This window comes from Martes martes (genome assembly GCF_963455335.1).
Source record: "Martes martes genome assembly, chromosome: 10".
NCBI lineage: Eukaryota > Metazoa > Chordata > Mammalia > Carnivora > Mustelidae > Martes > Martes martes.
The window spans coordinates 15,352,046-15,369,496 of record NC_137898.1 but is presented as its reverse complement, the minus strand read 5'-3'; the positions used below and the strand labels follow the sequence as shown (position 1 = coordinate 15,369,496).

Genomic DNA, 17,451 nt, shown 5'->3' with positions numbered 1-17,451 from the left:
TATGACCTTACTTTCTTAATTGACTGCACTTTTTGACAATCCTATTGTACTTTTCCATGCTGTTTTTTGTTTAGTAGCACTTTTTTTTTTTTTTTAAGATTTTATTTATTTATTTGACAGAGAGAGAGATCACAAGTAGGCAGAGAGGCATGCGGGGGTGGGGGGAGCAGGCTCCCCGATGAGCAGAGAGCCTGATGTGGGACTCCATCCCAGGACTCTGAGATCATGACCTGAGCGGTAGGCAGAGGTTTAACCCACTGAGCCACCCAGGTGCCCCCAGTAGCACTTTTCCATCAAGTGTCTTTTCACATATATTTTCAGCCACCAATTTCAGGCCTTCATTCCCCTGTCCTCACGTGTTGACCTTGAGCTTAAATGCCCCTATTATTCAGCTCAAATTATTAGATTTTTTTAATTGTTAGAACTGTTATCATCTCATGAAAACATCTTTTAGAAGGCTTCTAGGTGGAAAACACAAGGTTTTATTAAAAAATATTAGCTAGAGAACACTGATTCAGATAAAAAACACTAAAGGCAGTCGACCTTGGGGAAACAGGGTTACCCAGAAATGGGTTCACTGCCAGTGATCTGTATGTGTGTGGGTGCGTGGAGAAAAGTTGTCTACATCTGGTTTAACCCTGTACAATGTGCACCCTCCATTATCTTTGTTGGTCCTCCGGACATACTCCCTCATCACCATTTCTAAACTCAGCATTCTTTAAAGATAAGGATATTGGGCCTCACAAAATGTGGGTCGTTGACCAGTGGCATATGTTTGTAACTGCAAACTAGTGATTTTTTTTGTTTTCATCTTTGAATCCTTTCTCCATGATTTATCATTTGTGTAATGTTAAATAATCATTTAAACTTTCTAAATGGTGCTTCTTCATTTGTGAGAAATGAATGGGAGACTATTGATAACATTATTACCTATCAAATTTAAGCTGATTACTTATTAGTTGGGATTAAATAATTACAACTAGGATTATATTTTGTTCTTTGACTGTATTCTCCAGGGTCACGGTGCATTGCCAGCAGAATTTCCTGTCATAGAGTTATTGCATCCTCCTGTTGGTCATCACTCTTTTCCACTCATCCCTTTCTCAGGGCCAGGATTAGTGAGGAGAAGGAGGCTCTGGAGAGTGATTTTAAGGGGGAAGGGGAGTGCAATCATGCTCACGTCTGCTCCTGGGCCTGTACAGATCTATCTCCATGTGAGCCCCTCCTTGACTGTTGCACGCCCACGTCTTTTGGCTGACCACAAGGTCCACCCAGCCTGTCCCTCATCTCTCCATCTTGATGGGATTGGACATGGTTCATGAAACTTAGCACCTGTGCAAGGTCATAGGTAAGGAGTACAGTCCTCCACTGGTGGACGGAACTGAAGCCTGGCCCCTCCACTGCTAGTCTGTGACTGGTACAAGTGACTCTGTTCTCTCAGTCCAAAGTGATCCTGCTGCTCTTCCAATGCTTTGGGTCATTATGTGAATTAAATCATTTAATATACGCAAAATCTGGAAGAAGCCTTGGCATTTATAAAAGTTAACACAAGTGTTGGTTATGATCATTATAACCAAAAACTAGGTTTTATTCTTCTGCATTATACTCAGAGTTCCACACAACTTGGAAAAATGCCCTGTAAATAACTTTTCTTTGTGTCACACAATTATTAGAGAAATGCAGTGAGATTTTAAAGCAATCACTGAATGTTATAAACATCCCAAACAATTAAACACTCAAAGTTGCAAATTCTCCTGAATTCTCTGCCAATATATAGAGTTTTAGAACTATTAACCTTGCCTACAAAACTTGCATAACTGTTCAAGATTTAGTGCTACAATTTGCTAAATTCCTTTTGTTTTCCTTTCTTTAACCACCACTAAATTATCTGATGGGAAGGACTGTAATCTCTTTCCTATAGGGATACATACAGATCAATAAATAAATAAATAAATAAATAAGTAAAAGAAATACGATATATGTATCACGGCGCTCAATATTTGATTCTACAATGAACTGAGGATGTAGATTCTATTTAAGAATCATCACTCTTAAAAGGGATAAAAGGATTAGTGCAAGAAAGAATGAGAGTCTAATGTTTGTCCATCGCTTTAAAGAATGGCAGCATTTAGTTTAAATTATTTCACTCTAATTATTTCAATGTAACAGCCTCCAGTGCTGAATAAAATATAATTTCTAGTTGGACAAACCCTACTTTTTCACACTTAAATCATCAAGGTAAAACATGAACCGTGTAAGATGTGCATAGGCTACTCTCATGAGGGAACAGAGTAGAAAGAGCAAATATTTACTTTGTGTCTCTCACAAAAATATCCATATTATTCTCCTTTCCTATAAATGTTTAATTATTTATTCATCAAGAACAAAATAAAAATGTTCTAATATAGCTATCTTTTAAATTCAAGCTTCTATTCTCTGGAAATATCCAAATGATTGAGGGACTGGGCAATATTATTCTAAATCAGTTCGATATTTGCCATATTAACATCTCTACTGGCTTTACTTATGTTTGTATATTTACTATTGATGAGCAAATGAAACCCTGTAATTAATTATAAGATCATTTTTTCTTTATTTTGAAGAATAAAATATTCCTTGGATTCTCATAAAACTTTGATTGTATTAGCTGAATTATTTTATTTTAAAATCTTTTAGTAAATGTCATCAAGGCTAAAATTAAGAAATAAATGTGTATTCATTACCAGGTCTTGGGTCAAAATTAAGTTTGACTCTATTATGTGTTTACCATACTTACAGAGAAATATCAGTTATTCAAGTTTGGAATATTTCAAGGAGATTTAATATCCCACTATTTAATATTATTATTAAACTATAAATTATATTTAATATCAGAAATCTGTAGGACTTGCTTTAATATGACACATTTGCAATATATATTAAATATTAATTTTTTTAACTTAAACATATTATGACTGAAGCTTCCAACAGTTTGAAATAGTTCACATTTACCTTTCTTAGGTGGGATGATACTGATTTTTTTCTCACTGTAGAGGATTTAAATATTCATATTTACTTTAGATGATATCACTTAGTCCATCAAAGACATTCAACTATAAGTTGTTCTGTTCTTTCCAAAAATAAAGTGCTCTTTAAATAAAAGATAGTCATCTTCACACTATGAGTTCTCTCCAACCAGACATGCTTAAATCTCTAATTACAAGTATCATTTTGAAATTCTGTGATTTGTTGCATTTTTTTCCAGATAGCTCTCACTCTACCCAGAACACTTTCTCTTCAGCCTCTCCATGGAATAATGCACTATGTGCATTATTTGTTATTTGTTATTACTGTGTGCATCTTATTTGTTACTATGAATAGAGTACTGAGCAATATCATTTAAGACCATCCAGAATTGATATACATCCAATTCATCCACTTTTATGAACACTCCATATAGAGCTTGTTTCTGTTAGACTCACTCCCATCACACTTTCCTACACCATTTTTTTTCTTACTCTTCTCTATATTCAGAGTTCTGCCTGTGTAATCGTTGTAAATGTCCTGATGACAAAAAAATATTTTAACCTGTTATTTTATGACTTCTTCATGAACACCAAGACAGCCTGAGAGCTAGCTGTTGGATTTCATTGAAGATTCTGGAATATGTTCTGTGTATACATGCATTTATGTCCTATGACAATTGTAGTAAGTATAACAATTTTTACTCTGCCTTTCTTCCCCTTTTACACCTGCATTTAATTTATTTTTTCTTTTTTAAAAACTGAATCACATGTAGGATTCTGTTGTCTAGATGAAAGTGTCATTGGTGAGATAAATGAGATGCATAATGCCAGTTACAATGGGAAAATGTTTTGTAATCTTTGATTACCCAAAACAAATTAAACACCGCTAAATACTGCAAATACAGTTTTTAGGCACATGATTGTACTTGATTTATTTCATTATTGTATATAATCTTAACAATGTGTTTCTTTTAATTTAACTGGTTTTCCCCAATAGAACATAAGTTACACAAAACTGGATTTTTGTCAAGCCATTTTGTACATTGTAGATTAGCCCCATCACCACCTGAGTCCCCCTGAGTGACCACAGTCAGTGCCACATGAGATAGAACGATCACCAGCTGTCCCCTGCCTTAATTCCTAACCTCTACATTTATGAGATACAATAAAGTGATAATACTCTAAATCAAAAAGTCTGTCTTGTCTTTTTGTTTGTTTGGTTGGCTTTTTTTTTTTTTTTAATGCAGCAGTGGAATGCTGGAACAGAGGCATTCCATAACTGTTATAAAACCAACTTTCTTGGTGAATCATTTCTTCCATTATTTCTCTAGATTGGCACCATCTATAGACATTTGATCATCAGTTACTATTAACATTCTGAGCTCTGAAATCATGGTCTTAATTCATTGGTGTTGTATTTGTAAAATGATATTGGAACCATATCTATTTAGATTACAAAAGAACGAACTAGGTAAGTTAGGGTCTATCAAAGATAAATTAGTTCCTGCAAGCATTATGTTAAAGAAGAGAGAGATTAAAAAAATGCCTCACTCATCACTTAATCCAGTATGATTGAAAATGGATCCAAATGAGTTGGCAGTAATTAGTGGGAAACATCTGAAGGAAAACAAACAAAACTTGGCTTCCTTAATGGGAACATCTTGCCACTTTTGGGGGGCAGTGTAATAATGCTCCTTCCAGATGTCATCTTTCTCAACCAGAAAGACTTGGCAAAATGATGCAGTGAATGTTTCTAGCACAATTATTTTAATTTCTATTAATATTATCCACCAAAAGAATTAATAAAGTCAAAAAATTTTAGAGAATAGGTGATTCCATATTTGAGCAATAAAAAAAAATTGTCTCATTTCTCTGAAACAAACAAGGATGTGTTCATGTTTTTGCATTAGTAAAAGGCATAAAATTCTGGGGATATCAATATATGATTCTGCCATATATTCAAATCATTTCTACAAATGGAAAATAAGGTTAACAGAAGAGCAGAACAGAAAGATAAAAAAAAAAAAATTCTGAGCTTGTTCAGATAACTAGTTCTAATTTCTCCTCATGGCTATCCACCTCCACTAGTTTAAAATACAGGGGGTGGAAAACTTAAATAATGCATTTCCATATCGAAAGCTTCTCAAATAACATTTTCATTAAGGTTTTATTGTCCATCTGTTCTTAGATTAATTATAGGTTAAATTTTAAATCAGAAAGAGGCAACATCCATCTTTTGAATGGGTAGAACTTCTAAAAATATAAGCTAGAATCATTCAAGAAGTTATTCTCCAAAGGCTTACCATACAATATTCTTTATGAGTTGATGTCTTTTTGGGAGCAAATATAAAGTACTTGACAGAGGGGAAGCAACAACGATATCCACAATAATTTTTCTTAGGGAAATAGTATTGGGACATCAACCATTAAATAAGAAAGATGAATTACCAGTGAATTTTTTGTTGGGGAGAATAGACTAGCTCACCTAATATGAGATTTGATGAAAAAAAATTAGTTTCTTATGGGCAGCAGAAATACTGTGAATATAGCAGAAATTCCAGCACAAAGCAACAAGCTCCGGTATGAGTAAGGATAATGGATGTACACAGTTTTCCCACTCACTCGTTGACGGATATTTGGATCATTTCTAGTATTGGAATAAATTGAATAAAGCTGTTATAAATGTTGCAATAAGGACTTTGTGTGAACATGTGTTTTCTTTTGTCTTGGGTATGTAACCCAAGTGAGATTTCTGGGATATGTGGTAAGTGTATTTTCACTTTGTAGGAAACCATCCGATTGTTTTTCTAAAATGGCTGCACCACTTTGCTTCTTAGTAGCAAGGAGTGAGGGCTCCATTTGCTCTGCATCCTTGTGAGTATTTCTATTGTCATTTACTATTTATGCTTTAACAATTCTAGTCCTTCTAATGGGTGTATGAGACCATATTGTGGGTTTAAGTGATAGTTCCCTAATCTCAAGTGCTACTGAACAATTTCTCATGCACTTAGTTGACATCTGTTTATCTTCTATGATGATGTGTTTATGTCCATTTTTATTGTTTATTTTTCTTTTATTTTCACATGATTGAGTTATTAGGATCTTTATATCTTCTGGATATATCCAGATATATTCCCGCTCTTTATCAGGTAGCTGTCTAGCAAATGTTTTGTACAAGTATGTGGCTGGCTCACGCCCACGACAGTGTCTTCTACTAAGCTAAGATTTTAATTACAATGGACAGTTTATCATTTTTATTTTCTCCTATGACTGATGAATTTTGTGTTTTATATACAGAGTTGTGGCTAACCCATGGTCACACAAATATCTTTTCCTCTCTCTACAAATGTTATAAGGTAAAGTTTTATATTAAGGTCTAAGATCCATTTTGAGATGAGGTTTTTTATATGGTGCAAGGAATGAGTCACTGTCTCCTTTTTTGTGCTGTAAGATTATTCTTCATATTCAACATCATTTTTTTAAAGACTATCTTTTCTCCATGGATTTCCTTAGAAACTGTCAAAAATTAATTGATTATATTCTGTGAATGAAATTCTGAAGTCTATTGCCTTCCACTTATCTAGATGGCTATCTTTTCACCCATGCCATACTCTTTATTATTTTAGCTTTGTAGTAAATCTTGATGAACTCGTGTGAATCCTTGTAACACTATCGTACTTTTTCAAAATTGCTTTGAATATCCTTATTTCCTTTGAAATTACGTATGAATTACCCTGTCAACTTCTGCAGAAATGGTTATTAATTTTATTCATTTTAATTAGAGTTACATTGAATGTGTGGATAATTTGGAATTGCATTTAATGAATAGATCCTTTCTTCATAATTAGAGTGGCTACAAAACCCATCTTCTCAGCTGGGATGCCTATGAATTTTTTCTTCATTCCTTCCTCCCTCTCTTCCTCTCCCCCTCCTTTCTTTCTTTCCTTCCCTTTGCTTTCCTTTCCTTCTTTCTTTTTTTTCTTTCCTTCTCTTTTCTTCCTTCCCTGCTTCCTTCCTTCTTTCCTCCTATCCTTCCTTCTCTTCCTTCCACCCTTCTTTCCTTCCTCTCTGTCTTCCTTTCTTTCTTCTCTCTCTCCTCTCTTTCTTTTTTCCTCCCTTTCTCTCTTCCTCTCTTTCTTCTTTTTCACCCGATTCTATGGCCAATATTCTTTAACTACTAATTTAGAATCTCTGAGTGTACAGTTCAGGCATCCATGTATTGTTTACAATTTCAAAAAATTAAATATATAAGTAGGTACTAATATATAGATTAGTATATGGGATTAGTATACATATCTCATATACATAAGATATGTTGTGCTGCATTAGATTTCTATTCCAGCTCTATGCATTTTTTTTTTTTAACTAAGGATCAGGTTATTCCAGAGGCCAAACTGCACCATATAACCATTTTTCTCATGTAGTTAATTAACCCAGAACTAGTCACTTATTCATTATGGAAAAGAATTAAGTCATCTTGTTACTTCTCTGTCCCAGAAGAGAACTATTGTGTTTTGTCCTCGGGGCATTGTTGTGGACTTCAAGAAAAGCTTGGGAACCTGGCATACAAGTCCAAAAGCTTAATATTTATAGAGAACCTTAGCCGAGTGAGCAGTTCATTTCCACAGGTAAGAGGAAAGGATGTTCATCACTTATAAAATATTTTAGAGGCTATGACCTTAAATGTCAAACTAGATTCTACATTTTAAATTTAGATCTGAGATAGAAAGTTCTAGTCAACTCACTGTTGAATTAAGAATTGAAGGAGGGTATTCCAGGGAACATAGTAGGCGAAATAGGAAATATTTCCATTATACTCAGGTCACTAGAGCTATAAATTAGAAAATCACTCTAATTTCTTTGATGGGAGGTAACAGTGAGAATGAAGATAGTAGAAATAAATGGCTATATTTAAAATTTGGGAAATTTATTAACTGGGAAAATTAATTATCAGCCAGCCATTGAGTATATGCCATTTGGGGTTCAAAAATCACCTTAAAATTTATTTTATTAGTTAGCTAATTGATCTACAAGCCACTGCAGATTTTTATTTCGTGTGCTTTAACATCATAGTGTACTCAAGCTTGGTGATTTCTTAATGAAATTCAAATACACGTAGATGTTATATTGTATTGATTCTAGGAGATAGCGATTCCAGAATTAGAACATGTCACAATGACTCTGCAAAATGGACAAGTGGAAGTAGCTTAAAATGTGTGACAGAGACTCCTGGACCTTAATCCTCCTTCTGTTAGTAATTTAGTGTGTGGGTTACGTCAATTTACAGTTCTCGTTGGTCCGTAGTGTTCTCATCTATAAAAGGATCCAAATTATTTAGTTTGTAGGTTGCACAAGATGAAATACACAAAATCCCTAACCTCTCTTGACCACTTTATAATTTGTGGTAGTTGCCATCATAGTTTGGTTTCTTCTCAAGCTTAGTGTTTATAGTAGAGTTTTCATGGGTGTCTATACAGTCTGTTTCTAGCTGTGTTAGGGCTGAGGAACTCATTTGACTTTAGTTTGGGACCTATATTTTAGCCTTTCAAGCTTCTGTCTCTCAAAGCAAAATCAGGTAGGTATAAAAACAATCAGTTTTAATTTCTTTAAATATTAGGTGACAGAAAGGCCTGTTTAGACCCATATAGGATGAAATAAATGAACCTCATATTTTGTGTCTACATAATTGCTCTAATAGGGCATTATTTGGAATAACATTCACCTTCATTCATAAACTACATTCCTGTCCTACACATATGATCAGATGTCAAGAGTTATGGGAAATTTTTATTGATAAAATGATGAGGAAGATTTAAATAAACATACTATTATTTTATTGAAGTGCCCAAAGTCAGAATGCAGTGTCCTAGGTGCATTTTTAAGATGTCTGATACCATAGAATATTGGGATTCACTGGGTTTGGTCTCATGAGAATGGTATTTTAATATGTAAGTGTCGTATAACACGCATATGCCTACTAAAGAAGAAACACTTGGGATCCTTTCATTGCTCAATGCTTGGATGAAAAATTGATTTTATAACTCCCTGTTTATTTTGTTGTAGTTAAATAAAACTCAGAAGTAATATATCATATGTATGCATCCCTCACATATAACAAACCCTTTACTAAAACATATTTCAGTGCATGTCATATAAAGCACTCTGCAATCACATGATATTCATGTAGCTGAACAAGACATGCACAAAAATTTTGTCCATCTTAATTAGTCTTTGGTTAGGAGGATAAAGTTAGTAATCCCAGGTCATATTAGGTGCTAAAGCTGAGACTCTATTACAGAGTTTGAGACTCGAAGCGTAATGTTCTTTATCTTTCACAGGTGTGCTACCTGAGACACATCAGTTAAGTAAAGGTTAGAATTATATTGAGGCTGGAATTTCCCATATGTATGTCAGTCAACATGTATTTTTTAAGGGATTCCTTTAGTAGACCACCTATTAGTCCATTTTTTAAAATTTGCTTGTATATTTTAATTTCTTTTCACTCTGCTTCTTTCTATCTCCTTGATTCCTATTTTGTATCTGATTCTCCTTAGTAAATTTTTTTTATGCAATGCATGGATTCTGGAAAGAGAAAGAGAAAACAAAAAACTTGTTTAAATGTAAATGTATGTTTTGATGGTCAAACGATACATTACTGCATTTTAGTGTTGGTAGTTGATGGTTTTACAAGATATTTCATTCACATAACGATTTACACTAAGCTAAATTTTTTATAAAGCATTTGTGTGTACCTGTGTTCTCATGAGTAAAGTATGAATTCTCTGAATTGACACAGATGTCAATATTTAGCTTAATTACATTTTTTTTTTTTTGCTCTGTAATTCTCTAAGGATCAGATAGACTTTTTTTGTTTGTTTGTTTGTTTGGTAACCCCACATTTAAAAAGCTATTTGTTCTATATATCCAGAAGAATTTCTCCATGAATCTGGGAGGAATCTTGGAGAGAAAATAAAGAAATGTGGATTTCTTCTCCTTCTAATAATAGTTTTAAGCTGATTTGCGCATTCTTTCCCTGATGTACGGTGTCTCAATATTACAAAAATAAAGTATGTTTCATGTTAGGAATATAAATCATTGCTACTCACTGAATTCAACCCAGTCCTATGCACTACAGATTTGTCACTCCTTTATAAATATTGGTCTTTGACATGCTGTGGAAAAACAGGATTCACCATGCTAAAGTCTTGCTTCTAAATATGGTAGGTGCAATATTTAATTATGTTTCAGGGTCGGAGGCTTTCAGTTCAGATACTAGTGACACCTCAACATTCTGTTATACACTTTCCTTTCTTCATGCTCCACTGAGTAAGAGACAGTCTGACAGCACAGAAAGAACAATAATTATTAGACTATGTTGTGGCTTACGCAAGGATTTTATTGTTTTAGTGATCACTTCTATAAGCAGTTTTATGAAATTTATTTTATAGTAAATATAGAAAGTCTGTAAGCAACTGTAACCTAGAAGAGGAGTGACCATGAATTATCTTTCACAGAAATGAACCTGAAAATACACCAAGGACTTTTCAGGGACGATGACTGTATGTGCAGAGAAAAATCTTGAATTAATACAAAGTTAAAATTTGAAAAACAATAACAGTAAAATAAGCAGTGACAATAATAAACAGGTCAAGCAGGGGCAACTTACTGTTGTGTGTTTCAGGAAGCGAGACTGGAAAACGCACAAAAAAACATTGCTCTGTTTTTGTTTGCAAACAAGGTACTTCCAGTTTCAAAAGGTCTTTGGTTCTGCCCATCACTGTTCTCAAGAAATACTAATGAAATGACACAATAGCCAGAAAACAGGACAGAAAACACTTTGGTTGGAAAATGTTGCCCCATATGACAAACTGAAAAGTAAGTCTCTTTTCCTAGCAATCTGGAAAATTTGGAAATTAAATGATTTTCACATTGATTTTTCATGTAAACCCAATCCAATCTTGTGACGTAAGTGTATTTGCTCCCATTTCACCCATTACGGACATTAAGGAAAGGCATTCCATGCACCGTGGACTATCTAGGATCAGTACTCAGATGTCTATTTTCTATCACATATTTTTGTATTCAAAAACTCCTATATTTAAGTGTCTTTCTGAATGTGAAGATGATGTAATATGAAAACAAGAGGTACTAAATTTAACGGAAAGTAAACTGGAAGTTCAATCACGTAAGGTGCCACTATTTTTCACACAGCAAATTTAGCCAACAATGACATCAAATAATGTATTTAATCTGTTTGTACAGGGTAACGCATCCACTTGGACCACATTTTTTCATCTCTGCCTATCCCTTCGGGACCAAAGGTATCCATACGACCTTGTAAGAGACAGATAGGAGGATATGACTGAGTAGATGATATATTCAAAAAAAAATTGTCTTTAAAACCTATAAATAAAAATCGAAATGTCGGCGGTGCCGTCAGATTTACATTTTTACAGGATTCAGATGGAAAATGTGACTCAAGTCACCACATTTATTTTGATGGGCTTCACAGATGATTTTAAGCTGCAAGTTTTCCTATTTTTACTATTCCTAGCAATCTATCTTTTCACTCTGGTAGGAAATTTGGGAATGGTGATACTGGTCATTGGGGATTCGCGGCTCCACAACCCCATGTACTATTTTCTGAGCGTGTTATCCTTCCTGGATGCCTGCTATTCCTCAGCTGTTACCCCCAAAATGTTGGTCAATTTCTTATCAGAGGATAAAACCATTTCATTCCTTGGATGCGCAGCAGAGATGTTTCTCTTTATTACTTTCGGGACCACGGAATGCTTTATCTTAGCTGCAATGGCGTATGATCGCTACGAGGCAATCTACAACCCTCTCCTGTATTCTGTTAGAATGTCTCCCAGAGTCTACGTGCCACTCATAATTTCCTGCTATGTTGCTGGTATCCTGCATGGTACTTTACACACTGTGGCTACTTTTACTCTATCCTTCTGTGCATCCAATGAAATTAAGCATGTCTTTTGTGACATCCCTCCTCTTCTTGCCATTTCTTGTTCTGACACCCACCTAAACCAGCTTCTGGTCTTCTACTTTGCCGGATCTATTGAAATATCCACGATCGTGATAGTCCTGGTCTCTTATGGTTTCATTCTGTTGGCCATTCTGAGGATGCATTCTGCTGAAGGGAGGCGGAAGGTCTTCTCTACATGTGGCTCTCACCTAACTGGAGTGTCAATTTTTCATGGTACGGTTCTCTTCATGTACGTGAGACCTAATTCCAGCTATGCCTTGGATCATGATATGATAGTATCAGTATTTTACACAATTGTGATTCCCATGCTGAATCCCATCATCTATAGTCTGAGGAACAAAGATGTGAAAGATGCAATGAAAAGAGTATTTGGTAAGAACTGGTTTGCCAATAAAGTATGCTTTTCATGCTAAACATCAAATTGAAAGAAATTAAGAGTGATGTAATTGTCTTCATCTCAAAACACTATGAGTACATTGTTTCGTTTTCACTTATTAGTGTCTTTCTATTCTACTTGGACATTTTTAACTAACGATCAGAGTCAACTCACTGCCAATGGGGTTTTTACACATGCAGAAACTGTCATCCATTTGCTTCTCTGGACTGAATAAAGGGAAACCCATTTAGGACGGAGTGAGGAGGCCAGGAAGAGGAGCGTTACATGCTACCGCTTGTGGTCAGCAACAGAACAAATGGGAAGAGTTGGATCTTGTATTCCCAGCAGAAAGAATTCTGCCCTATACCAACCCTAGCAAGAGGGAGAGAGGTTTCCTCCTCCCCTGCAACAGCCAAGCCGGTGAGAGACTGTCACAACCCAGCCAATGCAAAACCACTATTCTTGGAAATCTCAATTTAGTCCAATAGACTTTTGCTTACAACAATCCTTCGCACCTCCCGCCTTCCTCTATAAAAGAACAACTCCTCTCTTTCATGATCTGGGTTTGCCAATGTTTTTACATAGCCTGCATGGCCCAAAGAGCAATTCTCTGTTACTCTTGAATAAACCCATTTTATAAAGTAATCAGCTGTTTTATTTTTAAGATTAGCTCTCCTTAATTATATATGCACATAAACATGCATGCACATAAAATATCATGCTGATGCTGGTTGTATTGGTTTGCTGGGGCCACCATAACAAAGGTACCACAGACTGGTTGCTAAAAGAACAAATTTTTATTTTCTCTCTCTTCAGGATACGAGAAGGTGATGCCAGGGTTGATTTCTCCTGATACCTCCCTTCTACATTTGTAGATGGCAGTCTTCATCCTTTGTCCTTAAGTGATCTTCTTTCTCATGTCAGTGTCTTAATCTCTTCTTCTTACGAATTAAATAGTCATATTGGATACAACATCATTTGAAGCTAATTACCCCTCAAAGACCCTATCTCCATATACACTTATATTCTGAAGTACTAGGGGATAAGATTTCAACATACATTTACTGGGTTTATTTACAGGCACATATACCCATAGACATGCATGGAGTCACATACGCATGTCCTCTCTACCTTGGATTATATAGTATTATCTTTCATCTCCATGTAACTCAAATTGGATAGGCACCCATAGTTGCGAGTATAAGTAAACATTATACTTTTATCTAACTTATGCAAATATCACTTCATTCATAGCAAAACCACCACTCACATAATCCCAATTCATTTTTCAAGGAGTCATTCGCATCTGGTTCCAGATCAAACGCTCTGCTCTAACCTTGAGCGTGGGCAGCAATCTGATCCCAGCCTGACTCTGGGTCCACAGAGAGTTTGTTCAAGTGCCTGGTGTCATTACCGGATTCCTTGTGAGAATGCATTTCTCCCTCTTTTATTATTTCATTCAGAGCATGGACATTGAATGAACTTTTACTTCTACATAGAACACAGAGACCAGGCGTTAGCATTAGTCAAAATTATACTTAAACTCAAGAATAACAAAAGACAGGCACAATTCAGGGTAAGATATAACCTGATGGCAGATTTGGGTCATGACACAACTAAGCCCCAACCCATCTTGACAGATATCTCTACGTGCTTGGTTCAGACTCAGCTTTGGCCCTTTTTTTTTTTTTAAGATTTTATTTATTTATTTGACAAACAGAGATCACAAGTAGGCAGAGAGGCAGGCAGAGAGAGAGGAGGAAGCAGGATCTCCATGGAGCAGAGAGCCTGATGGGGGGCTCGATCCCAGGGCCCTGGGATCATTACCTGAGCCGAAGGCAGAAGCTTTAACCCACTGAGGCACCCAGGCGCCCCAGCTTTGGTCTTTTTCCTAGCACCCTGGCATGCCCTTACAGATGGCACCACTCCTCAGTGCCTGGGCCTGAGAACCAAGGCACAGAAGAGAGTCTCTACCATACACATCTTTAGTCCTGCTTTTGACACGCCTTATTTGCACTGTAAGGATCGATCTCCCTCAATGTTGATTATAGACACACCTCGGAGACATTGCAGATTTATTCCAGACCACTGAAATGAAGCGAATATCACAAATAAGCAAGTCAAATGAGTTTTTTTTTGGGGGGGTGGGGGTTCAGTGCCTCTAAAAGTTATATTTACACTACACTGTATCTTGAGTGTGCAATATCATTTGTCTAAAAAACAATGTTCATCCCTCAAGTTAAAAATACATTATTTCTAAAAAAAATATTAACCATCATCTCAACTTTCAACAAGTTATCATCTTTTTGCTGGTGGAGGGTCTCGCCTCAGTGTTGACAGCCGCTGACTGAGTAGGGTGGTGGGTGATGAAGGGGGGGCGCAGCTGTGGCAATATCTTAAAATGAGACAACAATGAAGTCTGCTGCATTGATTGGCTCTTCCTTTCATGAACGATTTCTCTGTAGCAGGTGATGCTGTTTGGTAGCATTTTACCCACAGGGGAAGTTTCCAAATTGGAGTTAATTCTCACAAAAACCTGCTGCTGCTTTATCACCCAAGTTCATGTACTATTCTAAATCCCTTGTTGTCAATTCAACCATCTTTACAGCTTCACCAGGAGTAGCTTCCATTTCCAAAGACCACATTCTTTGTTCATCCACACAAAGCATCTCCTCATTCGTTAGTTTGATCATGAGATTGTTGGAATTTAATCACATGTTCAGGCTGCCCTTCTAATTCTGGCTCTCTTGCTATTTCCACCATAGCTACTTTCCTTCCTTCAGTAAAGTCTTGAATCCTGGTACTTCCTGCACTAAAGGCATTGGGGATGGTGAATCCTTTCCAGAAGGTTTTAATAACCTTTTAATAACCTCTATGTGTTATTTTCACTATTTCAATACCTGGAATTAAGTTTGGAATTAATTTGATATTTAAAAATAACAGCCAAATTTATTTCACGGGAGATAAAAATATGACAACCCTTACATAGAAGAATTAAGAGTCGTGACAAAAATTGGAGAAGCACCAGCATGAGTATATGGGGACTGTGATAAATAAGAAACAAATTTCATAAAGTTATGTTTTTGAGTTATAGTACAATCCATTTCCGAGTCATAGTACAATATATTTCAGTAGGAATTTTTTGAGTGCCACCGTAACATCTTTGTTTCTCAGACAGTATATTATGGGGTTAAACATTGGTGTCACAATGGTGTAAAAAAGAGAAAGAAACTTGTCTGTTCCTGTTAAATTACTGGACTTGGGGCTCAAGTACGTCGTGGTAGCAGATCCAAAGAACAAAACCACAACCATGAGATGTGAGGAACAAGTGGAGAATGCCTTGGCTCGCCCAGCTGCTGATGGCAACTTCAGGATGGTTGAGATTATTTTCCCATAAGATCCAAGAATCAACATAAAAGGAATAGTGACCACTAGAAGAGCAACTGCATAAACCAACATCTCAATCATAAAAGTATCCCCGCAAGCAAGCTTAAGTACTGGAGGTATGTCACAGAAGAAGTGATTTATCTGATTGGACCCATAGAAAGGTAGAGAGAAGATCAGGTAGGTGAACCCTATGTGTACTGGAATTCCAGTGACCCAGCAGCTAATTGCCAGTTGGATGCAGAGCCTGTTGTTCATGATGAGAGGGTAGAGTAAGGGGTTGCAAATAGCAACATACCTGTCATAAGCCATTGTGGTCAGAATGAGGCACTCAGTGGCTCCAAACACCAGAAAGAAATACATTTGAGTAGCACAGGCCAGAATGGAAATATTTCTATTTGGTCTCCAAAGATCTGTTAATAATCTGGGGACAGTGACTGACACATAGCATATTTCCAAGAAAGAAAAGTTCCTAAGGAAAAAGTACATGGGAGTCTGGAGGGAGGGATCGACCTTGGTTATTATGATAATGAGGCTATTTCCCATCAGAATAATCATGTACATGATCAGAAACACCCCAAAAAGAAATCCTTGGAGGTCAGGAACATCAGAAAAGCCAAGCAGGATGAAATCCATTAATGGAGTCTGATTCCCTTGCAGAGGATTTTGTCCTGTGGATTCCATCTATAAACAAAATGATTTCAAGGCTTAGAATTCACTTCAATTGCTGGGCCCAGTTGCAGAATGGAACATAGTAAATAGACGATTTCAAATCCACTGACAAAGGATAGATACTCAGCTTTTTTGTTTTTTTTTGTATTTTGGGTAATAAATTTCAAATTTAATACCCCAAATTCTGGTAGATAAAAACAGAAAGAAATCAACTCTAATCTTCCTGCTAATATGAATAGAATATATAAATGAACAACACACCAAAAGAGACAATAACAACATTAAAGCAAAACATGTCAAATAGCCTATTCTCCAGTGTTAGTTAACACAGGACATTCTCTAATGAGAAATGTGTCAATAGGTATTTAATGCATCTTTATGTTTTATGATGCAGGTATTTAATGCATCTTTATGTTTTTCTGCTTACCACCCTTTTTTTTTTTTAAACTAACCTATCATGTATTATTTGTTTCAGGGGTACAGGTCTGTGATTCATCAGTTTCACACAATGCACTCACCATAGCACATACCCTCCACAATCTCCATCGCCCAACCACACCATCCCTCCCACCCCCATCCCATCCAGCAAGCCTGTTTGTTTCCTAAGTTTCAGAGTCTCTTACAGTTTGTCTCCCTCTCTGGTTTCACCTTGTTTCATTTTTTTCCTCTCTTCCCCTATGATCCTCTGCCTTGTTTCTAAAATTCCACGTATCAGTGAGATCATATGATAATTGTCTTTCTCTGATTGACTTATTTTGCTTAGCATAATAGCCTCTAGTTCCATCCACATTGTTGCAACCAAATATTTGATTGTTGTATGTTTGGTTTGATGTTTCCCCTGTGACCTGCATCTCACATAACCACAGGGCAAGGTGGTCAGGAAGAATGCATAGCCAGGCCCAGCTCAGACCAGCCTGGGATGCTCATTATCTGGGAAAGAGACTGAGACTCTGATCAGGAAAACAGGGAATATTGCCTAGACTCCATCATGGAAAACCATTTCATTTAAGATA

General features: G+C 36.1%; 2 protein-coding genes across 2 annotated transcripts; one reads left to right on the top strand and one right to left on the bottom strand.

Annotated features, from left to right (window-relative positions):
* Nucleotides 1–11,426: 11,426 nt before the first annotated feature.
* On the top strand, nt 11,427–12,419 carry LOC308350724 (olfactory receptor 5T1-like; the record flags this gene model as incomplete). Its single annotated transcript, XM_080816232.1, has 1 exon — nt 11,427–12,419. One exon carries the CDS (start codon nt 11,427–11,429, stop codon nt 12,417–12,419), a length of 993 nt encoding a protein of 330 aa, XP_080672358.1.
* Nucleotides 12,420–15,493: 3,074 nt separating this feature from the next.
* LOC308351047 (olfactory receptor 10AG1-like) lies at nt 15,494–16,450 on the bottom strand (the record flags this gene model as incomplete). Its single annotated transcript, XM_080816531.1, has 1 exon — nt 15,494–16,450. One exon carries the CDS (start codon nt 16,448–16,450, stop codon nt 15,494–15,496), a length of 957 nt encoding a protein of 318 aa, XP_080672657.1.
* Between the last annotated feature and the right edge of the window lie 1,001 nt (nt 16,451–17,451).